Genomic DNA, 25,202 nt, shown 5'->3' with positions numbered 1-25,202 from the left:
ATAGTTTATGTCGTTGATGATAATAATTCCTCCACGACTCAGCAACAAGAGCTACTCTGGGTGATGAGCTTAATGGTGCTGTTGCGGCTATTTTAATTTTTCAACAAGGATCCAAATGGCGCCGTTGACGAAATTCTTTCATTATAAACGTCAACGATCAACATCAGCCATCAGGGAACGAAGAAGGTACGCTGTAACGTGTCTGAGTAATTATACCTCGAGGAGTACATACAGTTATGTAATGAAGATTCGTATGTGAGTGTTTGTTTTCTTATTTCTTTTCCCTTTGTTTCATTTGAATGGATTTTTGTACTCAAAGAGCGAGGTAAGATTACGTCAGATACGTTTTTACATATGCTAAAAAAATGGAAAATGATGATGATGAATCAATGACACGTAGAAAATTATAATCTATTGTATTGCTGTTATCTAATGGTGTTGTAGTTGACTGTATGGTGGATGTATCTAATGGTGTTGTAGTTGACTGTATGTTGTTCAATATTGCTATGAAACTCTTCTGATTCATTGTCACTTATACGAAGGATGGAAGTATACGAAATTGATAAAATTATTAATAATATTTACGAAGAGAAAGTAAACTGTTGGATATATGACAAAATAATTCTATTTTAAATAAGAGACTGGTCAGAGTGGTTATTTTGTTTACAAAATCAAACGAATTTAATGGATGTAATGGTAAGGAAGTAACTATAAGTGGCTGTTAAACTATTTTTATGCTTGAAAAGTAATTCGCAAAGTAATGTAAAGCAGTACTACTGAGTTGTACATAACCTCTTTCAGAATTTGTTCTTAACCTCTTGCTTCATAACTTCCTTAATTATACTCTTCAAACTTATTGACTACTTCGATGTTGTTACGAACAGAAACTGATAAAATATTAATCTTAAATATAGATTGAAATGAAAGCTTGTCACGTAAATATATATATATATATATATATATATATATATATATATTTATATGTACTACTTACTCAAACTATGGATCACATAACCTATACAAAAAAAAAAAAAAATTATTGTACACTATAAAGCAAGAGGTTAAATCTTTAATCTGTTAAGAATTAAATTTTTTATTGTAACTGCGAAAATTATAAAAGTACCAAGCGAAGCAAGTACGGAATATATGCGGAATATGAATCGCTCAACGAACCAAAGAGCGGCTCAGTGACAAAATTAGTAAAGTAAAGACCACAAATATAACAACATTATATTCTACCACAAAATAATTCTCTATACAAAAAAGGTACACAACGAATCGATTTTTCACAACGATAAGAGTCAACAGAACCAATCAAGACCGGGCGAGACTCTCATAAGACAACGATATCAGAGGAATCAAATCAGCGACTTCAATCTATGTTACAGAGTATAGTTATCAAGAAAAATTGCTCTTTTCATGAAAAGTATGGTAATGATACTTTTATAATACATTGTATATTTGGCAGTCGGATGTGCCCGTGGCCATCGGAAATGTAAAGACAACGCTTTTAGAAAGTGATAGCGCCATCGCGTTTTAAAAACGCGTTAGAAGAAGGACGGTTTCGCTATCCAAGGCGAATCGAAAAGTGTGCGTGTTGCGAGAATCAGAGTTGATCGAGACGTCGAAGCATAGAGTCGTTAGAATTGAGTTGCGAGTGTTGTCGAGTGTTAGAGTTGCTAGTGAGGGAGAGAGAGAGAGAGAGAGAGAGAGAGAGAGAGAGAGAGAGAGTTACCAAATAGTTGTCAAGTTATTTGTTGTAAATACGAGCGTTGCATTTAGTTTTCCTGTTAATCAAACATCGTTTCTCTGTCTAACTAATATCTGTATTTTCAATCCATTATTAATAAATTATAATTAATCGGACAAAATTACACCTTTAATATATTCCGATATTACATTACCGTGATGTAATATTTATCATGCTTATTTTGTACGTAAAACGAATCGTTGGAATATTCCCGAAGCTAACGAAGCATTTCCCAAAAGTTAAACCGAAGAAATTAACGCGAATAGTTAAGTGAAATTTTTCCATTAACTTGCTGACCAACCGGCAAATAAAAAATCATAAAAATTGTTTCAATGTGTTGAGGTCACGCATAACTTCTTTTTTCATTGACGATTACCAAACAGGTAAAATTTCGAAATTGTACGAAGGCCACGTGACCAGATCGTATTGGAATTTGAAGTGCATGGAAAAAGACAACTCGAAGTACAAACCTTGAGCTGTACTACTCGAAGTACAAACGTGAACTAATGGATGTAGAAAAGCAATTAACGCCAAACATCCGAACAGCATCTTGGAGCCCGTCATTGTTCTGAAATAAAAGAAGTGACGAATTAAAAAGACGCAGGACTAATAATAATAAAGGAAACTTAGTTCGTATTATAAATTGAATTTACATCAGAAAAGAAGCACGATCAAGCGAAACAGATCGTAGAAATGACAAATATCATCGATATACGTTTCAGTGTAATTTCACTTTTGAAAATTATTTAGTTTAATACGATCGTATTCATCGCTCTGAAACTTTCATTGTGCTGCAATTTGTGCTGCGTCTTTTTAATTTCTCTATCTTTCTGTGTTTTCGGAAAAATTACTTGAAAGATTAAGAATTGCTTGCCTTATTTTATTTTCGATTAGTTAGGATTTGATTATTCCAGGTAAGGTTTATTATTTATAACAGGTTTTATCACTTGTTTATTATTTAGGAGTTTGTTATTTTAGGATTAGTACCTTTTAGGATTTCTTATCCTTCGAGTTTCTGTTTCAGATATCTAGGTCTATTTCAAGATGTTTTATTACATTAGGATTATTTATTCGATTAAGATAATTTAAGAGTTTCACAATGTACAAAGAAATAATCGCGTGAAATTTAGATTTATGCTTTAAACGTATTAAACACGCGGTAATTTCAATGTCTGTAGCCTCGAACGTGTTCTGATTAGTTGTGTCATTGTCTGTGACATTGAAATCACAAAAATCCATTGCAAGTGTGCTGTCATGCAATGTGGATGTAATTGGGTTTTTTGGGGTTAGGTTGGGGTTAGGTTGTATCATCTGATTTGTACAGTACTATTTTAACGCAAGGACAGGAAAGTTATTATATATTTCCCGTCCATTATTTGAATCGTTGTGAAGTGTAACGAATTATATTCGATTCGAGGAGATGTTAATGAATTACCCATTTCATATGTAATTACATGGAAATAAAAATCATTGCAAAAATAATTGATCTAATGACAACGGAATTTCCAATATTTTTTTGTTTCGTCACGTCTTTTTCATAATATATCTTTTATAGGTACGTGATTTATTAATCGTTCGAATGGAAATAATTATTCGTATAATATTCAAACGATTCTAGCCATAAAATAAATTAAAACGATACCTGTAATGCAATCTGCGTATGACGTCAACCTCGATCTATGCTTATACAAGAAATTTTATCAATCAATGACTAGATATACAATAATCAAATATTATAAAATTTCCTGAAAACCTTTAGGTGTTAATATTAAGGTGTTAATATCTTTAATATTTGCAAGTTATTGTTTAGCGCTAATTAGTTAGAACGTAACAAGTGGTGTACCAGAATTGAGATAATTAAGCCACACGAACAATCTTATTTAGATCTTTTTAATTTTTTAATTCTCTTTTGCTCTAATACTTCGTAAAATTAATCTTCATTAGCTACTACACTTCATAGAATAACAAGAGATAATTTTTCTTATATAACGTTTCATTCATAAAATCTATCATTAAAGTATATCTTCATAAAAATATCATTCCATACTAACGGTATATTTGGTGTCATACGAGATAACAGTTACCAGTGATGACATATGTAACTTTATAAAGATATCTCGTTTTATTATATATTAAAAGAATGTACTCATTGCTGCTATATTTCAGATGAAAAAAAGGAGGCAACGATTTTACAGTAAAATCGTTCGTTTACAACTGATTCATTTACATTTCATGATAATACTGTGCATTCTGAATATGCTATGATTTGGTTTAAAATAATAAATAGTCCATTCTTGCATACTATTGCTCCAGCTTTACTTGTATTTTCGATATTGGTATAAATAGAAAGACAATTAATGTCGTTCGAGTCTATTTTCGGATCATTTATATTACGTTTAATCCATATAGTTATTATATGAGACATAGTATCGTAAAATTTGGAAGAATAAAACGTTCGTACAGGAAGTACATTTTATAAGAACTCCAACAAATCTGCGTGTGCACCTAAGATACAAACTGATAGTGATTGTTCATAAGTTTATATACATTATCTAATGTCAATCGAAGGTATCAATTCTTTTTCTCCATAAGAGTACTTTTTCATTTATATGTGTTCAAAAATACATGTGTTCAACCGTGAAGCATATGTCACCTACAACGAAAAAGAGTTTTCCTATACTTAATATTTCCTTTATATACCTATGAAAAGTCTATTCTTCGCGTAGTATGAAATTATGAATAAATCTGGAATATTGTTCAATCTGAAAAGAAAAATAACTTATTGACATCATTCATTGATACGAGATTCAGAATGTTTGTTTTGTCTTGCAGAAAAAGAAGGCAGCCCTCCCTTTCTTTTAATGTGAAATAGAAAGCGAAAATTTGAAAACAGATTTTTTGGAAATTTACTTGCAAATATCGTTTTCAATATCGTGATTTTCTTCCCAATGGTACTGTACTTTCAAATTTTCCAGTATCCCTCTAAAAACAAAAAGTCGAACCTCGTTATTATTAACGCAGGCATTACAAGGAAGAGAAGTATTAGAAAGCAGCTCCTTTTTATTATGGATTTCTTTATAATCATGTAAATAAGAAATTCCGGAAATTTTTTCCTCAAGAATTTAATTCTTGTGTTTTGATTGATAATTATTACACTGCATACTAACTTTTCGCATACTGTTCGCGTCTAACAATTTCCTAATAATAACTACTTCAAAATTACATATGTTCTTGCACGAATTCAAAAGTACGTATGATACAATTATTATTTATCAAAAAATTCCAAGTTAGTAACTTTCTTTTCAAATGGCAAATAACATATACTTTGACTTACCTGTAAGTTTTTGTTCCTAATCATCATTTCCTCTTATAGAACACATCATTATTGTTCTCATAATTACTACCAGTGTCATAGATATTGTAGTGGCTACAACTGAATTAATAGAAAATGATAAATAACTGTGTATAACACTAACACATAACTGTGTATAACAATGACACATAACTTTTACTTACATATCAGTCGATACGGGATTACTGTGATATCCTGTTGATGTTTCTTAAGGCACTTGATTAGGTGCGATACGGTATCATTCCTTATGGTATACTGTAGATAAGTATTTTAGAAAATAACAAGAATAAATCTAAATTATTCAGAGGTTCCAGTTTCGGCTTAGACATAAATACAGGACCATTTGCAAAGAAGAAAGGGTGCGTTTCTACAGCCTCGTTATAGTAACCATGAATACCAATCTCTGAATTACTGGTTACTAAACATAAATATCCTATAAAATTTAATATATTTCTTTAATTTTTAATACATACATGAGTTAGTAGTTCTAAATTATGAATCATCCTACCTGTGATATTACACTTTTCCTTATAATATCATCACTCAAGTGAACAACATTAAGATGTCATCCTATCTTACTGTGAAGATACTTAGTTATGTTATCTAACATTATAAAAATATCATCAAATTCAAGTCCTTTTATTCACATCACATGGCCACGACGATCTGGTTCTTCGTTATATAATGTTCTAAAATTTGTCGTATATATAGGATGTACAAACCGTGATATCAAGGTATCAGTTCTTCCTTCCCAAGGGACAGTTTCATTAAAATTCTGATAGAATTAAAAATTAATTATTAATATTCTAACAATCATATATGTTAAATACATTATAGTCAACGATATATACCTGAGCGAATGTAGGGGTGATTCCTTGATAATTATAAATGTCATCAGCCCACATCATTGTGCCACTTCTTTGTACTCCAGCCTCTAGATTAACAGCCTAAACAAACATACGAAATTTTATAGAAGCTGTACAAAATATAGTATATATGCGCAATATTGAAGCGTTCAAGGGGATATAAAGGTAATGTACATCACATACACGTGTACTCTCATGCAACAAAATACAATTAGATTTAATAGTATAAGCTCTTTTATTCATCATAATAGATTGGAAATTTAAGTGTCTTACGAGGGTGAGTAAAAAGTTACCCGCTCTGTCGGTGTAGAATTTATTTTAAGCAATTGTCAAAAAAGACATACATCATTTTTTGACATAATCACTCAATTTCTGTATACACTTTGTCCATTTGCCGAAGGACCTTCGTATTTTCTCATTAAAAAATGTTTTGGGCTGAGCTGCGAACCACGAATGCATCGTCGTCTTCACCTTTTCATCAGCTTTTTCGGCATCCATCTCGCACAAACTTTTTAAAACCCAAATCTGTCGTGCACTATTGCATAAGCAGAGCCGTGGCTGATTTGCAAATGATTTGCCACATTATCCAGTGTCACTCGCCTATTCCATAGAGCATAAGTTCATGAACACGTTCAATGTTGTCAACGTGGATGTGGACGGGCGTCCACCTGTTTTTTCATAACACTTGTGCGATCTTCTTTGAACCTTTGTGCCCATTCAAACACACTTCGTGACAAAACACTTTCTCCATAATGTGCATTAAATCTTTGATAAATATAGGCATCAAACATAACCTCCGACCACAAGAAACGAATCACAGCATTCTGCACTGTTTTCCTGCAAATCACCATTGCAAAGCGCCATTACTCGCGCAACGGTCACAAACGAATTGACGTAACACAAAGAAACCTGCGCAGCAGCACTGAACAGATATTGACGTCATACGAAGAGTGCAGATGGATCAATACGGTCGACAGAAGTTTTAACTATCTGGAGTGCGGATAAATTTTTACTGAGAGTCGTATAGGAATCTATAATCTGTAAGTACACTTTTGGCTGAATGGAAATTTCTCTTACATATAGTCAAAAATGCAGAAACAGTGTATTGAATTGGAAAGTGATAAAAAATAAGTGAAGTTTCGAGGTTGCATGTGATTGCATGAGTACACAGGACGTTTTTAGCGAATAAAAAGTAATTTTGAAAGACACGAGACTTATCGTGTATTTTATGCACTCTCTGTGTCCGAATTTCCAGAAGCTCTCTATCTTATGAAGCGTTTTAGATTAGCCGGAAAATTTTGTACGTACATACAAAAAGTATACGATCTAAGTGGAATATTCCATTATTCTCTTGATACAACAGAAACGAAATTTACAGAACTTCTCAGAAAGTTGGTTTATTATTACCAAATTAATAGAATTAATATACGTTTATCATCTTTACATACCTAAGTCGTGGAGGTTTATCGTGCGTAAAAAATTAGTGTCGTTTCAAAGTTACATTTCGTACATTTTAAGCCTATAATTTGTAACGTACAAAACAATGTAAATTTGAGCTGTTTCTTATCTCCACAATAAGAAAATCCAACTTTACGTTTTTTACACAATGATATTTATGGAACAGTAATATCATATTATTGCATCGCTTGGAGAATGAAGTCAAGGTACGATGTGACCCTAGTGTAAACGCTGGGATACCCAGCTGTGCCGCACTTATAAGCATAAGACACAATACCTATTAAATACGAGGTTAATTCATGTTGTATCAGCAGTGGTCCGCCGCGGTCAGCCTGAAAGGATCGTTAAATTTTTAATCAAAGATACTGAAATATATCGATCGAATTGTATTAAAATTATACTTATATACAGTAATAATCTTCTATTGATTTGTGTATTGAAATACTCCAATTTATAACGTACATGTTATATGTATTTTGAGCAAAACTAAGATTAGGAGGAAATTAGATTAAATACCATAACGAGGTGTGAGAAGTGGGCAAAACTATTAAATTGTGTTTATCTATTATTTTTAATGTTTAAGACGTCGATTTGATGTTAATTCGAATTGACGTGTCTTCAGATACCGTATAGTTTGTAGTAACTCTGTAACTTAATTACCGTACAAGAATCCTTTCCACCCTGAGCACGTTCGGCGCATATTATACCATCAGTGACATCAGGTGCATTAGGAAATTTGGAATAAGCTATTTTGCATTCGGCGTTCTTAATCACTGGCATTTGTACTTCCATTAATGCATTACGTCGTGGTCGTCCTACGAAGAAAATAAGAAAGATATTTAAGACTGGAACTGTTTAATTTTATTATAAAATTGATATCACTTACTATATCTTAATGCTCCCCATCCAGCAACAAGGGGGTTATAGCCGACGAAGTTGCTCTTTCGCAGGAGCTCTTTCGTACAAATGGGATATACGTACCCTGAAAAATAAAAAAATAAATGAAAATGCAGGAAACGAATGACCAAAAGTATGAGAAAGAATTGTACACGCTTTATGACACAATATATGTGTACAGTAAGAAATTTCAGGATATGATACTTCAGTAATACTCAATAGCATATATATATATATATATATATATATATATATATATATTTGAGGACTTACTCGAAAATGGCACCTCCTCCACCAATCTAAGAATGGCAATATTATGATTGTGTATGTTTTCTATTCCATCCATATGTGCACAATGTGCTGCGGTCAAAACATGCCTAGCCGATATCAGGGAACCTCCGCACTTCCATAGTGGTTTGTCTGGGTTTCGGGGATTACGAAAACCTAATGCAACGATCCATGGCCAAGCGCCTAAAATGCAATAGTCATAGTTGTGAATATACATAATTTTTTCTCACATAACGAGTAACAACGATTATTACCTATTCGATATTCGATCATACAGCAGACGATAAGTACATACGTACAAATACTCTGAAATAGAGATTTGATAAAGACAGAAATTAAATTTTTATTCCAGTGGAATACAAATTATTAAATAATTCTATATAATTTCTATTTGAACTATACTGAACTATAAAGTTCAAACGTGTAATTTCTGCCCTAACAGTTTTTGATCTCTATCCATATTATTACTCCTATATCAATTTTTTATTTCGAGCAAAAAGATACTCTTCCTAACATAAAGTAAAAGAAAGAAATAATTCAAGTTAATAAGTAAAGTTACTACCGATAAAATCATAGCATTATTATTTAGTCTAATTGAAATGTACATTGATGTGCTGTTTAATGCCTTTAAAGTTCATTCTTTGCAGTAAATGGCTTATTATTAATCGGAAAGAAAGACATAAAACGTACCAAGTTCAGCTGGTTTACCATCGACCACCACCCTGGTATGAGAGACGTTGCTAAAACCACAGTATGGTGGTCGCAAAGCCTTATACTTATACACAGTTTTTATTAAAATTTCTCTCTTCTCTTTGTTTGGATCGTTCGGACAGCAAACGATCGTAACATTGCCCTGGTATCTGCACACTGATCGTCTATAAAAATCGGTGGCTGTACGGTACTGTATCTGCCATATTTCTTGCAGAGGTTTACATTTTCTGTAGTCAAGGCACCTGCCTTCTTGATTGTCCGGTGTGGTACATTCTGGATCAAACAATTTTAAAACATTTATACAGTTCAAAGATGCGTAAGAAAGCGACACCGATTACTCAACTTTCGAAGTAAAAAGCCGATCAAGTCCACCGGATTGCCCTACAGACACGTATTAATCCGTAAGAGTTAGTCATCATGTTGATAATAATTATCTAAAGAAACTTTTCACGTGAAAATATAAAATTTTAATTGATTAGATATTGTGTTAGCCATACTTAAGAAAGAAAATGAAAATGAATGAAATGAAAGAAAAGGACTACCTTCAACCTCATTTTTTAAATAAACACTTTGTCAGTTTTGCGGTAAATAAATTCTTAGGAATTCAGGACAGTTTTTAGTGAATCATTTTGTTTCGACCGTTCGCGGAGAGACGCGATCGCGAGATAGCACGTCAACGAGAGTTGTAAGTTCCCGTTACGATTAAATAATCGACGCCACGAACTGATCGATCCCCTTATTTCGATTATGATAATAAGGGTAGTTCAATGAAATTCCACAGAATTAACACAAATAAATTAATGTTTATTTCAACAACTTATTAACTAGAAAGATATAAATGGAACAAAAAAAATGTAACTGCGTTTTGGTTGATAAGTAATGCGCGACATACCACATGTGTTGACGGTTCGACTTCTCGAAAAGTTCTGAACGCCTTTCGATTTTTTTCGTTTTTTCTGGAAGGCGACCCCCACTACGTTCGGATCACGCCACATTCTTTTACTGCGAGGTAAAATACGGGCCACGAGTCGACGTTTCTGGAAGTCGCCCTGCTTAATGAACCATGCGCTTGCCACTACAATGTTTGTTTGCCGGGCAGACGCGACGATCCGTCTGCGACATTATAGTGCCGCGATCGATAGTTAAGAATATGACCTATGGTAAGCCGCATGGCGTAACATTCTCCCCCCGTTGAGAGGGTACCGATCAAACTAGGGAGGTGTGGTTGAAGTTCCCATCTTATTTCGTCTCGGTGGCTAGTTGTTCGGGTTTCTCGAGATCGGGTTGAATTGGCAGTGGGACAAGCCTTTTGACGCCCCGATCCAAAATGCTCTTTGCCGTCTGAACTGTAGCTGTCCGGATGACACCATCGGCGCCTGGATGAACCTTGATAACTCGGCCCAGAGGCCAATGCATGGAGGGAACGTTGTCCTCTCTGAGGATGACGATTGTGCCCTTTTGGATGCTGTGTCCACCCTTGCTCCATTTATTGCGGTTGGTTAGCTCGTTCAAATACTCCTTATGCCAGCGGTTCCAAAAATGTTGTTTAAGCTGTTGGATATGCTGCCATTTGGAGAGTCGGTTCGATGGAATGTCTCTGAAATCTCGATCACGTAAGCACATTAATGAATCGCCAATGAGGAAATGTCCGGGAGTGAGGGCTAGGAGATCATTTGGATCGGTGGAGATAGGAGTTAGCGGGCGGGAATTGAGGACTGCTTCTATTTCTATGATAAGAGTATTACGGTGTTAAGCTCATATGTTTCTGTTTCTCCACTCGCGCTGCGCCATAATATCCTTTGATATTTCCGATCCTCTGGTCGTACGAGGAATTGCCGATACATTTTCTCGATGTCGCCAGTGAGTACGTACTGATGAGCGCGGAATCTAATTAATATACAAAATAAATTGTGAATTGATTCGAGAATATAGGATTTCTCCATTTTCATGATTATCGTGATTTTTGTATAAATATATTTTTTAAGATACTAATAATTAGGTACTTATAAATTAGTATTATCAATTATTTTGCATTTATAATTCCGCCTCTAGTATAAGTGTTAATTGAAAATTAACTTTATGTTTGAAAAAGTACTAGCAAAGTCGTTGAGTAACAAGCCACTGATGCTAACACAAATAGCATTGTCGTAATTAAATATTTCTAAATATTCATTTTTCATTTTGAACCTGTAGAAACAATTTATTATATATACTATTAGCTAAGTAATTGCATATTTAATTAAGTCGAAATATAAAACTTAGTTATTTTAATAATTTAAAAAATAAAAAACTGACAAACATTTCAATTTAATTTATGGTTGGAACAAAAGACAGTTATTTTTCATTAATTGAAATATTGCAATGCAGAGTACTTTCGAAAATACGCCGAGAGTATTCCTGATGGTGAAACGAGCGTTGCTTCATCGAACGCAGCTAAAGAAAACAACATCTATGTAGTTGGTGGTACGATGCCTGAAATAGAGGGCGATAAATTGTACAATACCTGTACTATTTGGGGTCCCGATGGAACTTTGATAGCAAAACACCGAAAGGTAAGTAATATATTCCTTTATGGCTTTGGATTTGAAAATATTGGGGTGAAGAAAGTGACTCTATCTAGGAATAATTTAGGAATATACATATGTACATACGTATACTATAACCAATTCTATAATTTACGGTTTATAAAATACGTTATGATACGGGAAACGCCCATTTTTGTTGTAATGTGTAATATAAATTTTTCACATACTTAAAATATTATTATACTTATTTTTTCTCCTTTTTAAACATTATTAAATGATAAGATTTTTTAATAAAAGAAAGTGATAAAAACGCTGTCAGTTATTAAATAAAAAATAATTAAAGTTTAGGAGTTGGTAACTTTGATATTAAATTACAAAAGTTGCAGCAATAGAATTAGCGACTACATTTTTATGTTATTAGGTACATCTATTCGACATCGACATTCCTAATAAGATTACTTTTCGAGAGAGTGATTCACTCAGTCCTGGTAACTCCCTAACGACGTTCGACGTGAAGGGCTGCAAAATAGGTATTGGCATTTGCTATGATATTAGATTCGAGGAAATGGCACGCATTTATCGTAACAAAGGTACAGTAACTTAATCGATCAATACTTAACTAGCAAAAAATTAAATATCTTTCTTAAATATATTCTATATAAAATTAATATAATCTGTAACTCTGTATAAAAAGAAGCTTAATTTAAAAAACCAGTATATTTGCTGAAAATGAAACAAATAAAAGAATTAAAAGCACAATAAGAGGACTGTCCTCGCATATTCAGAAATGATGGAATGTGAACCGTGCAACTACGAAGTTAATTGGTATTCGGTGGCTTCATATTTCCTGCTTCTCTGGGTTAGGTTGCCAAATGCTGATATATCCAGCGGCATTCAATATGGCCACTGGACCACTGCACTGGTCCTTACTTCAGCGTTCCAGAGCGAATGATAATCAATTATACGTTGCCTGCATATCACCGGCTCGTGTTCCTTCAGCAAGTTACGTCGCATGGGGGCATACACAGTTGACCAATCCCTGGGGAAAGATTCTTTACGATTTGGAAACTCAAGAGAATATGGCAGTCACCGATATCAAAAAAAAAAAAGAAAAAAAAAAAAAAAATATGAGGCATACTATATAAGATTGTCATCGATTTAAAATCAAAGTATGAAAAGGATACCCTGGAGAGAGTAAAACACAGAATCATTCCAACTAAACATTCAGATCGTACCGACACCTAGGTATCGTCTTACAATTAAATCTCGGTCTCGAATGGATTAAAATGAAATACATACTTGCAGCTTCAACATCTTCAATATCGAGGAGATTCAAACTTTACAAATAAATGTAAATTGCGATGTAAAACAAAGCGATGTAAAAAGGGAAAAAGGAGGAAAGAAGGAACAGGGAAGTAAAGAGAAGAAACGAATTTTTCATTTTCTCGAAACTGGATCAAGTTTCAGGAAGACCATCCAAGTAATTGATGTCCTCTGTAATTATTTGTTAATCATGCGCGGAATCAGAACGATTCGACCTCGTTCCAAAGCAAATCGTTACTAGAGTAGAGACGGGAATTAATAATTCGTGTCAATTGTTCGATCGTGTTCACAAATTCAAATGCGGTTGAGTGGCGGAAACCATTTATAACACGTCCCATACAGCGTAGATCGCATACACGTCTTAGGATGTATTTTTGGTACTTATATATACTCTATATATATATTCTTACTCTATATATACTTATATGTACTCTATATATATTCTCTATCTTAGATATACCATAAAATATTTCGTGAAATTGCGTATTCGTGTCTAATGTCAGGGATTCTCTTTCCACAAGTCTGCGTTTTCTATATTATCTTTCTTCCTTACCAGTAGGCATTCTCACAATTTGTGATTAATACTGCTCGTACAGGAATATTAGGTTTTTGACGTTGTAAAATTTCACGTGAAATAATAATGCCTATATATTGACTAATTTATCAATTAATTAAATCCGTGTATATCAAGTTTTCTATAATTTAGTACTTTCGTGTAACTACAGAAATTTGATGCAATATAAAACTTGATTAAAACAGCGATTCATTAGGAAACGAGAATAATGATGCAAATATTTTTTGTAGCCATTATATAGGATTTCGATCGCATAATTAATCAGTATCAACTTACCAGTCTGTAATGGAAGGATGAAAAGAAATGCTGGCGGTATACAGACCGCAATCATCATCATTCTCATGTAAAGTTTCAAACTGCAATACATGTTCCTAGTCGTAAGACGTAAGTCGTAAGAGTCGTAAGTAGCGACGAAAAGCGAAAAGAAATGCACAAGCCAGAAGTATCTGCAACAGAAATCAGAATACACTCGTTTTCGCATGGTTGGATCAATTTCGCGTGGGACTAACCTGATTGAACCTAACGCGGGATAATTGCTCAACTCACGACCTTAACCAGCCCGCTTGATTCTCTGTAAATGCTTGAAATTGACGCTTGGATTCTTTCCAGATTAACTAGCTTTGCCCCTCCCTCCCTTTATCTATTTTCTTAGATCGACTTAGAATGGATCGAACAAAGGCACAAAAGAATTCGAAGAAAACAACAACTTATTATCCAAATTGTTCATCCAGGGTAATCAATGCTGTATACTTCCTAGAATTAGGATGAATAGGGATTTGGAGAAACCCACCGGCCATGTCCAGAATAATAAAATATCTCGCTTTTGCAATCTCGCGACTCGATCCGCAATGAGGGGTAAAGGATACCGATCCGCGACCGTATATTTATTTAGTTCTCGAAAATCTGCCTATCATCTATCTGAACCATTATTCGTCTTCACGAGTAACACGGGATATAGAAGGGAAAATAAAGGAAAGGAAGGTAGGGATAAGTAGAAGCTTGGGCCCAAGTTTAATTCACTGAAACCAAGCTGCTTGTATTATCACAAAACAAAATTGCCAGTACGTCATTTCCGTACTCTCGTCCTCGCGAAAATGGTTTTGCTCGTTAAGAAAAAACGAAGAGACAGGGAAGAGAGGAAAAAGCAAACGGAGAGCGCTTTTAAAAAGCTGGCGAACCGTGTGTTACCACAACGAGATACGCGGTGCTATTTGTCGCTTTAAATTGTGTCGCAACTCGTTTTTCAGATCTTTGCCAGGGACGCGTTAAAACACGCTGCAAATATATTTCTGGCTTTTCTGGGGTTTAACTGAAATATGACAAATAACGTTGTAAGACATATGTACTTATGACTTACAGAGTAATTGAGTGTACAAAATATATAGTATACAAAATAGCCAGCGATTTAGGGCTTTAAAAGATCAAAAGAAAAGAAAAGAAGAAAGATAATATGTTGTGGCAGTCTAAGTCGATCTAAGAAAATAGATAAAGGGAGGGAGGGTCAAAGCTAGTTAATCTGGAAAGAATCGAAGCGTCAATTTCAAGCATTTACAGAGAATCACTATTGAAAGTTCAAAGGCCGACTAGTGAGCTTCATACTATCTCATTTTTTAATCAGGCGATGGATCGACGAATCGTATTGATTTCGAGGATTATTATAGTTCTGTGGGAATTTTAAAGCGTGGTTTGTCTAATCTTGTCTCGTTAGCTACAGACTCTTTGGCGAGCAGCCTGAAACTTGATCCAGTTTCGAGAAAATGAAAAATTCGTTTTTCCTCTTTGCTTCCCTGTTCCTTCTTTCCTCCTTTTTCCCTTTTTACATCGCGTTAAGACCCGTTAAATAATATTGACTGCCGTGGACGCTGGCTGAGAAGTGCACTTTATAACTAGCTTTAAAATCACTGACGTCGATGAGGACAAAGGTAAGTTAGAGGGTCATTTATCCGAGCTGGTGTTATTCCGCTGTACAAACTATTTCCGGCCAGTACCTTTTATGTACTTTCGCTTCCGCTAACAAGCAACGCGCCATGTCCATCACTGTTCTATTATACCTTTCCGCTGTCCCGTTTAATTCATGTACGTATGTTGGGCAATTATTTATTCTTATACCTTTATCCCTAGCAAATTTATAAATTCGATTATTTAAATATTCTTTACCATTATCGCATCTTAATATTTTTAACCTCTTGCCCGTTAAATTTTCGGCTTCATTTACGAACTGTACGAAAGAATCAAAGACCTCATCTTTTGATTTTATACAATAGATCCTAGCTATTTTACTATAATCATCGATAAATGAAATGAAATATTTTTCTCCATTGAATCCGGTAGTCTTAAAGGGACCACATACGTCCATATGAATAATTTCCATTATTTCCCTAGTCTTAGTTCGATTATTTTTGAAAGGTAAGTTATGCATTTTGCTTTCTATACACACCCTACATTTCAAAAGTTCCTTTTCAAATTCATTCGGTATGCCAGTCACTAGCTGCTCTTTACCCAAAATCTCTAAATATTTAAAATTTACGTGTCCTAGCATACTATGCCATCTTTCCTTTTTACTCATACCACTACGTTCGGCGCTGTTTACTAAGTGCTTCTTCCCTTTCAATATACTTTTTATTCTATATGTCCCATTCTCTTTGAACGCTACAGCTGTAAGTATATTATCCTCATCTATTACTTTCGCAATATTTTCTTTGGAAATAACCGTATTCTTATTGTCTGTTAGTTTACCTAAACTAATCAAATTTGCGGACATTTCTTTCGCGTAAAATACTTTCCTCATATTTATTTTATTTTGTTTTCCGAATGCTTCAAAATAACTTATAACATTCCCAACTTTTGTCGCTTTTATCGATCTATCATCGCCTAAATATATATTTACCGGTTCTTTTAGGTCGATAGATTTATCGAAATAATTTATATTATTAATTATGTGATCGGTACAACCGCCATCTAATAGCCACACTATTTCGTTCTTACTTATTTCATTCGTCTCACTGCTGTTTGCTGCGTGCGCCGTTGCTGTCCATATGCCTGCTCTTGAGTTTCCATGCTCGCCCGTGCCGGTTCTTCATTGACGATGAAAGCTTCCACGTCCTCTGCTCGTATTGCCTTTGTTCTCTCTTCCTCTGTTTCGACCACGTGTTGGCCCATGCCAATAGCCGTTACTGCTTCCCGCTTGGACGCCATTTTGACACTCTCTCGCAAAGTGTCCTAATCTTCCACATCTGAAGCATCCTTCCTTTTTTGCAGAAAAGGCGTTGGTTTGCCTTTCTCCTCGATTGGATTTATTTTTCTTCTCTGCTATTTCTATTTTATTTTTCACATACGCTACCGTTTGATTCTCTTCTTTCAATGCGTCTATTATGTCCGCTATGTAGCTGTATTCTTCGGGTAACGTATTCAGCATGTAATTCAGCTTTTCCCTCTCACTTACTTGTGCGCCCGCACTTTTTAATTCATTTATTAATTTTTCGAAATCGTTAAAGAATGATGCTGAATCACTGTAGTTCTCCAGTCTTATGTTTTCCAATCTTCTTCTGCATACGATCTGCAGTGCCGTCGACTCTTTCAAGTACATTTCATCGAACCTTTTTATTATATCATACGCCGTTTTTCCTTCCCTAACATACTCCAATTGTCTGTTCGATATTGCACTATAAATTATATTTATCGCCTTCAAATCCTTTTTGTCCCAGTCTTCATCGTCTCTTTCGTTCTTCATTCTAGTTGTAACAACCTTGCATTCCTTATATTTGAGAAACATCGTGATTCTTTGCTTCCACATTCCATAATCCTCACCATCGAATATAGGTATCATGATTTCCGATCTCTCCATTTTAATTGATTCTTCTTTTTTTTTCTTTTCTTACTCAAGCGTTCCTACGTGCTCAAAGTATATTTTGTTCCTTTGAAAGTTTTTTTTTCTTTATTGAAAACTCACTCGCAAGATCGTAACCACGCACTAAATATCTTGCAAAACTAGTAACCACGCTCTGCTACCATGTTAAGGAAATTCGAGGATTTGGGAATACAAATAATTGACTATATTTCCCACGCAACAGTTATACATCTATATTACACTCTGAAGAACGTCTTGCACGCACGCTTGTCGCCAATCGACTATCCTAGATTCCTCTGCCACAACATATTATCTTTCTTCTTTTCTTTTCTTTTGATCTTTTAAAGCCCTAAATCGCTGGCTATTTTGTATACTATATATTTTGTACACTCAATTACTCTGTAAGTCATAAGTACATATGTTTTACAACGTTATTTGTCATATTTCAGTTAAACCCCAGAAAAGCCAGAAATATATTTGCAGCGTGTTTTAACGCGTCCCTGGCAAAGATCTGAAAAACGAGTTGCGACACAATTTAAAGCGACAAATAGCACCGCGTATCTCGTTGTGGTAACACACGGTTCGCCAGCTTTTTAAAAGCGCTCTCCGTTTGCTTTTTCCTCTCTTCCCTGTCTCTTCGTTTTTTCTTAACGAACAAAACCATTTTCGCGAGGACGAGAGTACGGAAATGACGTACTGGCAATTTTGTTTTGTGATAATACAAGCAGCTTGGTTTCAGTGAATTAAACTTGGGCCCAAGCTTCTACTTATCCCTACCTTCCTTTCCTTTATTTTCCCTTCTATATCCCGTGTTACTCGTGAAGACGAATAATGGTTCAGATAGATGATAGGCAGATTTTCGAGAACTAAATAAATATACGGTCGCGGATCGGTATCCTTTACCCCTCATTGCGGATCGAGTCGCGAAATTGCAAAAGCGAGATATTTTATTATTCTGGACATGGCCGGTGGGTTTCTCCAAATCCCTATTCATCCTAATTCTAGGAAGTATACAGCATTGATTACCCTCGATGAACAATTTGGATAATAAGTTGTTGTTTTCTTCGAATTCTTTTGTGCCTTTGTTCGATCCATTCTAAGTCGATCTAAGAAAATAGATAAAGGGAGGGAGGGGCAAAGCTAGTTAATCTGGAAAGAATCCAAGCGTCAATTTCAAGCATTTACAGAGAATCAAGCGGGCTGGTTAAGGTCGTGAGTTGAGCAATTATCCCGCGTTAGGTTCAATCAGGTTAGTCCCACGCGAAATTGATCCAACCATGCGAAAACGAGTGTATTCTGATTTCTGTTGCAGATACTTCTGGCTTGTGCATTTCTTTTCGCTTTTCGTCGCTACTTACGACTCTTACGACTTACGTCTTACGACTAGGAACATGTATTGCAGTTTGAAACTTTACATGAGAATGATGATGATTGCGGTCTGTATACCGCCAGCATTTCTTTTCATCCTTCCATTACAGACTGGTAAGTTGATACTGATTAATTATGCGATCGAAATCCTATATAATGGCTACAAAAAATATTTGCATCATTATTCTCGTTTCCTAATGAATCGCTGTTTTAATCAAGTTTTATATTGCATCAAATTTCTGTAGTTACACGAAAGTACTAAATTATAGAAAACTTGATATACACGGATTTAATTAATTGATAAATTAGTCAATATATAGGCATTATTATTTCACGTGAAATTTTACAACGTCAAAAACCTAATATTCCTGTACGAGCAGTATTAATCACAAATTGTGAGAATGCCTACTGATAAGGAAGAAAGATAATATAGAAAACGCAGACTTGTGGAAAGAGAATCCCTGACATTAGACACGAATACGCGATTTCACGAAATATTTTATGGTATATCTAAGATAGAGAATATATATAGAGTACATATAAGTATATATAGAGTAAGAATATATATATAGAGTATATATAAGTACCAAAAATACATCCTAAGACGTGTATGCGATCTACGCTGTATGGGACGTGTTATAAATGGTTTCCGCCACTCAACCGCATTTGAATTTGTGAACACGATCGAACAATTGACACGAATTATTAATTCCCGTCTCTACTCTAGTAACGATTTGCTTTGGAACGAGGTCGAATCGTTCTGATTCCGCGCATGATTAACAAATAATTACAGAGGACATCAATTACTTGGATGGTCTTCCTGAAACTTGATCCAGTTTCGAGAAAATGAAAAATTCGTTTCTTCTCTTTACTTCCCTGTTCCTTCTTTCCTCCTTTTTCCCTTTTTACATCGCTTTGTTTTACATCGCAATTTACATTTATTTGTAAAGTTTGAATCTCCTCGATATTGAAGATGTTGAAGCTGCAAGTATGTATTTCATTTTAATCCATTCGAGACCGAGATTTAATTGTAAGACGATACCTAGGTGTCGGTACGATCTGAATGTTTAGTTGGAATGATTCTGTGTTTTACTCTCTCCAGGGTATCCTTTTCATACTTTGATTTTAAATCGATGACAATCTTATATAGTATGCCTCATATTTTTTTTTTTTTTTTTTTTTTTTTTTTTGATATCGGTGACTGCCATATTCTCTTGAGTTTCCAAATCGTAAAGAATCTTTCCCCAGGGATTGGTCAACTGTGTATGCCCCCATGCGACGTAACTTGCTGAAGGAACACGAGCCGGTGATATGCAGGCAACGTATAATTGATTATCATTCGCTCTGGAACGCTGAAGTAAGGACCAGTGCAGTGGTCCAGTGGCCATATTGAATGCCGCTGGATATATCAGCATTTGGCAACCTAACCCAGAGAAGCAGGAAATATGAAGCCACCGAATACCAATTAACTTCGTAGTTGCACGGTTCACATTCCATCATTTCTGAATATGCGAGGACAGTCCTCTTATTGTGCTTTTAATTCTTTTATTTGTTTCATTTTCAGCAAATATACTGGTTTTTTAAATTAAGCTTCTTTTTATACAGAGTTACAGATTATATTAATTTTATATAGAATATATTTAAGAAAGATATTTAATTTTTTGCTAGTTAAGTATTGATCGATTAAGTTACTGTACCTTTGTTACGATAAATGCGTGCCATTTCCTCGAATCTAATATCATAGCAAATGCCAATACCTATTTTGCAGCCCTTCACGTCGAACGTCGTTAGGGAGTTACCAGGACTGAGTGAATCACTCTCTCGAAAAGTAATCTTATTAGGAATGTCGATGTCGAATAGATGTACCTAATAACATAAAAATGTAGTCGCTAATTCTATTGCTGCAACTTTTGTAATTTAATATCAAAGTTACCAACTCCTAAACTTTAATTATTTTTTATTTAATAACTGACAGCGTTTTTATCACTTTCTTTTATTAAAAAATCTTATCATTTAATAATGTTTAAAAAGGAGAAAAAATAAGTATAATAATATTTTAAGTATGTGAAAAATTTATATTACACATTACAACAAAAATGGGCGTTTCCCGTATCATAACGTATTTTATAAACCGTAAATTATAGAATTGGTTATAGTATACGTATGTACATATGTATATTCCTAAATTATTCCTAGATAGAGTCACTTTCTTCACCCCAATATTTTCAAATCCAAAGCCATAAAGGAATATATTACTTACCTTTCGGTGTTTTGCTATCAAAGTTCCATCGGGACCCCAAATAGTACAGGTATTGTACAATTTATCGCCCTCTATTTCAGGCATCGTACCACCAACTACATAGATGTTGTTTTCTTTAGCTGCGTTCGATGAAGCAACGCTCGTTTCACCATCAGGAATACTCTCGGCGTATTTTCGAAAGTACTCTGCATTGCAATATTTCAATTAATGAAAAATAACTGTCTTTTGTTCCAACCATAAATTAAATTGAAATGTTTGTCAGTTTTTTATTTTTTAAATTATTAAAATAACTAAGTTTTATATTTCGACTTAATTAAATATGCAATTACTTAGCTAATAGTATATATAATAAATTGTTTCTACAGGTTCAAAATGAAAAATGAATATTTAGAAATATTTAATTACGACAATGCTATTTGTGTTAGCATCAGTGGCTTGTTACTCAACGACTTTGCTAGTACTTTTTCAAACATAAAGTTAGTTTTCAATTAACACTTATACTAGAGGCGGAATTATAAATGCAAAATAATTGATAATACTAATTTATAAGTACCTAATTATTAGTATCTTAAAAAATATATTTATACAAAAATCACGATAATCATGAAAATGGGGAAATGCTATATTCTCGAATCAATTCACAATTTATTTTGTATATTAATTAGATTCCGCGCTCATCAGTACGTACTCACTGGCGACATCGAGAAAATGTATCGGCAATTCCTCGTACGACCAGAGGATCGGAAATATCAAAGGATATTATGGCGCAGCGTGAGTGGAGAAACAGAAACATATGAGCTTAACACCGTAATACTCTTATCATAGAAATAGAAGCAGTCCTCAATTCCCGCCCGCTAACTCCTATCTCCACCGATCCAAATGATCTCCTAGCCCTCACTCCCGGACATTTCCTCATTGGCGATTCATTAATGTGCTTACGTGATCGAGATTTCAGAGACATTCCATCGAACCGACTCTCCAAATGGCAGCATATCCAACAGCTTAAACAACATTTTTGGAACCGCTGGCATAAGGAGTATTTGAACGAGCTAACCAACCGCAATAAATGGAGCAAGGGTGGACACAGCATCCAAAAGGGCACAATCGTCATCCTCAGAGAGGACAACGTTCCCTCCATGCATTGGCCTCTGGGCCGAGTTATCAAGGTTCATCCAGGCGCCGATGGTGTCATCCGGACAGCTACAGTTCAGACGGCAAAGAGCATTTTGGATCGGGGCGTCAAAAGGCTTGTCCCACTGCCAATTCAACCCGATCTCGAGAAACCCGAACAACTAGCCACCGAGACGAAATAAGATGGGAACTTCAACCACACCTCCCTAGTTTGATCGGTACCCTCTCAACGGGGGGAGAATGTTACGCCATGCGGCTTACCATAGGTCATATTCTTAACTATCGATCGCGGCACTATAATGTCGCAGACGGATCGTCGCGTCTGCCCGGCAAACAAACATTGTAGTGGCAAGCGCATGGTTCATTAAGCAGGGCGACTTCCAGAAACGTCGACTCGTGGCCCGTATTTTACCTCGCAGTAAAAGAATGTGGCGTGATCCGAACGTAGTGGGGGTCACCTTCCAGAAAAAACGAAAAAAATCGAAAGGCGTTCAGAACTTTTCCAGAAGTCGAACCGTCAACACATGTGGTATGTCGCGCATTACTTATCAACCAAAACGCAGTTACATTTTTTTTGTTCCATTTATATCTTTCTAGTTAATAAGTTGTTGAAATAAACATTAATTTATTTGTGTTAATTCTGTGGAATTTCATTGAACTACCCTTATTATCATAATCGAAATAAGGGGATCGATCAGTTCGTGGCGTCGATTATTTAATCGTAACGGGAACTTACAACTCTCGTTGACGTGCTATCTCGCGATCGCGTCTCTCCGCGAACGGTCGAAACAAAATGATTCACTAAAAACTGTCCTGAATTCCTAAGAATTTATTTACCGCAAAACTGACAAAGTGTTTATTTAAAAAATGAGGTTGAAGGTAGTCCTTTTCTTTCATTTCATTCATTTTCATTTTCTTTCTTAAGTATGGCTAACACAATATCTAATCAATTAAAAGTTTATATTTTCACGTGAAAAGTTTCTTTAGATAATTATTATCAACATGATGACTAACTCTTACGGATTAATACGTGTCTGTAGGGCAATCCGGTGGACTTGATCGGCTTCCTACTTCGAAAGTTGAGTAATCGGTGTCGCTTTCTTACGCATCTTTGAACTGTATAAATGTTTTAAAATTGTTTGATCCAGAATGTACCACACCGGACAATCAAGAAGGCAGGTGCCTTGACTACAGAAAATGTAAACCTCTGCAAGAAATATGGCAGATACAGTACCGTACAGCCACCGATTTTTATAGACGATCAGTGTGCAGATACCAGGGCAATGTTACGATCGTTTGCTGTCCGAACGATCCAAACAAAGAGAAGAGAGAAATTTTAATAAAAACTGTGTATAAGTATAAGGCTTTGCGACCACCATACTGTGGTTTTAGCAACGTCTCTCATACCAGGGTGGTGGTCGATGGTAAACCAGCTGAACTTGGTACGTTTTATGTCTTTCTTTCCGATTAATAATAAGCCATTTACTGCAAAGAATGAACTTTAAAGGCATTAAACAGCACATCAATGTACATTTCAATTAGACTAAATAATAATGCTATGATTTTATCGGTAGTAACTTTACTTATTAACTTGAATTATTTCTTTCTTTTACTTCATGTTAGGAAGAGTATCTTTTTGCTCGAAATAAAAAATTGATATAGGAGTAATAATATGGATAGAGATCAAAAACTGTTAGGGCAGAAATTACACGTTTGAACTTTATAGTTCAGTATAGTTCAAATAGAAATTATATAGAATTATTTAATAATTTGTATTCCACTGGAATAAAAATTTAATTTCTGTCTTTATCAAATCTCTATTTCAGAGTATTTGTACGTATGTACTTATCGTCTGCTGTATGATCGAATATCGAATAGGTAATAATCGTTGTTACTCGTTATGTGAGAAAAAATTATGTATATTCACAACTATGACTATTGCATTTTAGGCGCTTGGCCATGGATCGTTGCATTAGGTTTTCGTAATCCCCGAAACCCAGACAAACCACTATGGAAGTGCGGAGGTTCCCTGATATCGGCTAGGCATGTTTTGACCGCAGCACATTGTGCACATATGGATGGAATAGAAAACATACACAATCATAATATTGCCATTCTTAGATTGGTGGAGGAGGTGCCATTTTCGAGTAAGTCCTCAAATATATATATATATATATATATATATATATATATATATATATATATATATATATATATATATATATATATATATATATATATATATATGCTATTGAGTATTACTGAAGTATCATATCCTGAAATTTCTTACTGTACACATATATTGTGTCATAAAGCGTGTACAATTCTTTCTCATACTTTTGGTCATTCGTTTCCTGCATTTTCATTTATTTTTTTATTTTTCAGGGTACGTATATCCCATTTGTACGAAAGAGCTCCTGCGAAAGAGCAACTTCGTCGGCTATAACCCCCTTGTTGCTGGATGGGGAGCATTAAGATATAGTAAGTGATATCAATTTTATAATAAAATTAAACAGTTCCAGTCTTAAATATCTTTCTTATTTTCTTCGTAGGACGACCACGACGTAATGCATTAATGGAAGTACAAATGCCAGTGATTAAGAACGCCGAATGCAAAATAGCTTATTCCAAATTTCCTAATGCACCTGATGTCACTGATGGTATAATATGCGCCGAACGTGCTCAGGGTGGAAAGGATTCTTGTACGGTAATTAAGTTACAGAGTTACTACAAACTATACGGTATCTGAAGACACGTCAATTCGAATTAACATCAAATCGACGTCTTAAACATTAAAAATAATAGATAAACACAATTTAATAGTTTTGCCCACTTCTCACACCTCGTTATGG

General features: G+C 34.8%; 4 protein-coding genes and 3 long non-coding RNA genes across 15 annotated transcripts in view; 3 read left to right on the top strand and 4 right to left on the bottom strand.

Moving 5' to 3' along the window:
• Nucleotides 1–25,202, top strand: part of LOC126876843 (venom serine protease Bi-VSP-like) — a 69,747-nt gene that overhangs the window by 41,384 nt on the left and 3,161 nt on the right. For 4 of the 5 annotated variants that reach the window (XM_050639707.1, XM_050639705.1, XM_050639704.1 and 1 more), the window contains exons 2-4: nt 24,300–24,497; nt 24,736–24,831; nt 24,903–25,057. In XM_050639707.1, the coding sequence (XP_050495664.1) occupies nt 24,300–24,497; nt 24,736–24,831; nt 24,903–25,057 (449 nt within the window). Of the gene's footprint in view, nt 1–24,299; nt 24,498–24,735; nt 24,832–24,902; nt 25,202 lie in introns of all 5 variants that reach the window. The other variant, XM_050639708.1, reaches the window with a different exon arrangement.
• On the top strand, nt 6–13,244 carry LOC126876846 (omega-amidase NIT2-like). Of its 2 annotated transcripts, XR_007694559.1 has the most exons (5): nt 6–186; nt 11,690–11,874; nt 12,269–12,437; nt 12,712–13,092; nt 13,153–13,244. XR_007694559.1 is itself a non-coding variant. In XM_050639711.1 (4 exons), exons 2-4 carry the CDS (start codon nt 11,791–11,793, stop codon nt 12,990–12,992), a joined length of 534 nt encoding a protein of 177 aa, XP_050495668.1. In that variant the 5' UTR covers nt 6–186; nt 11,690–11,790; the 3' UTR covers nt 12,993–13,244. The 2 variants fall into 2 exon arrangements, 1 of the variants encoding a protein (XP_050495668.1); XM_050639711.1 differs by having other exon boundaries at nt 12,712–13,244.
• LOC126876849 (uncharacterized) lies at nt 3,625–5,666 on the bottom strand. Its single transcript, XR_007694560.1, has 4 exons — nt 5,611–5,666; nt 5,267–5,535; nt 4,661–5,183; nt 3,625–4,512 (listed from the first exon to the last, which is right to left on the bottom strand). It is a non-coding gene; the product is annotated as an uncharacterized LOC126876849 (long non-coding RNA).
• LOC126876845 (venom serine protease Bi-VSP-like) lies at nt 6,268–11,242 on the bottom strand. 4 transcript variants are annotated; one of them, XR_007694556.1, is made up of 6 exons: nt 10,215–11,242; nt 8,597–8,794; nt 8,313–8,408; nt 8,087–8,241; nt 7,417–7,758; nt 6,268–7,006 (listed from the first exon to the last, which is right to left on the bottom strand). XR_007694556.1 is itself a non-coding variant. In XM_050639709.1 (6 exons), exons 1-6 carry the CDS (start codon nt 10,315–10,317, stop codon nt 6,978–6,980), a joined length of 636 nt encoding a protein of 211 aa, XP_050495666.1. In that variant the 5' UTR covers nt 10,318–11,242; the 3' UTR covers nt 6,268–6,977. The 4 variants fall into 4 exon arrangements, 1 of the variants encoding a protein (XP_050495666.1); XR_007694557.1 differs by lacking the exon at nt 10,215–11,242 and adding an exon at nt 8,866–9,243; XM_050639709.1 differs by having other exon boundaries at nt 7,704–7,758.
• LOC126876860 (uncharacterized) lies at nt 12,969–15,266 on the bottom strand. The gene is made up of 2 exons (XR_007694576.1): nt 14,254–15,266; nt 12,969–14,190 (listed from the first exon to the last, which is right to left on the bottom strand). It is a non-coding gene; the product is annotated as an uncharacterized LOC126876860 (long non-coding RNA).
• Nucleotides 15,261–19,444, top strand: LOC126876856 (uncharacterized). The gene is made up of 2 exons (XR_007694572.1): nt 15,261–15,666; nt 18,904–19,444. It is a non-coding gene; the product is annotated as an uncharacterized LOC126876856 (long non-coding RNA).
• On the bottom strand, nt 19,850–21,373 carry LOC126876847 (omega-amidase NIT2-like). The gene is made up of 4 exons (XM_050639712.1): nt 21,220–21,373; nt 20,657–20,825; nt 20,002–20,382; nt 19,850–19,941 (listed from the first exon to the last, which is right to left on the bottom strand). Exons 1-3 carry the CDS (start codon nt 21,301–21,303, stop codon nt 20,102–20,104), a joined length of 534 nt encoding a protein of 177 aa, XP_050495669.1. The 5' UTR covers nt 21,304–21,373; the 3' UTR covers nt 19,850–19,941; nt 20,002–20,101.

Source organism: Bombus huntii, unplaced genomic scaffold, assembly GCF_024542735.1.
Source record: "Bombus huntii isolate Logan2020A unplaced genomic scaffold, iyBomHunt1.1 ctg00000100.1, whole genome shotgun sequence".
NCBI classification, from domain to species: domain Eukaryota; kingdom Metazoa; phylum Arthropoda; class Insecta; order Hymenoptera; family Apidae; genus Bombus; species Bombus huntii.
Note: the sequence above shows the minus strand (reverse complement) of the source record. Positions and strands in the feature narration are given on the sequence as shown.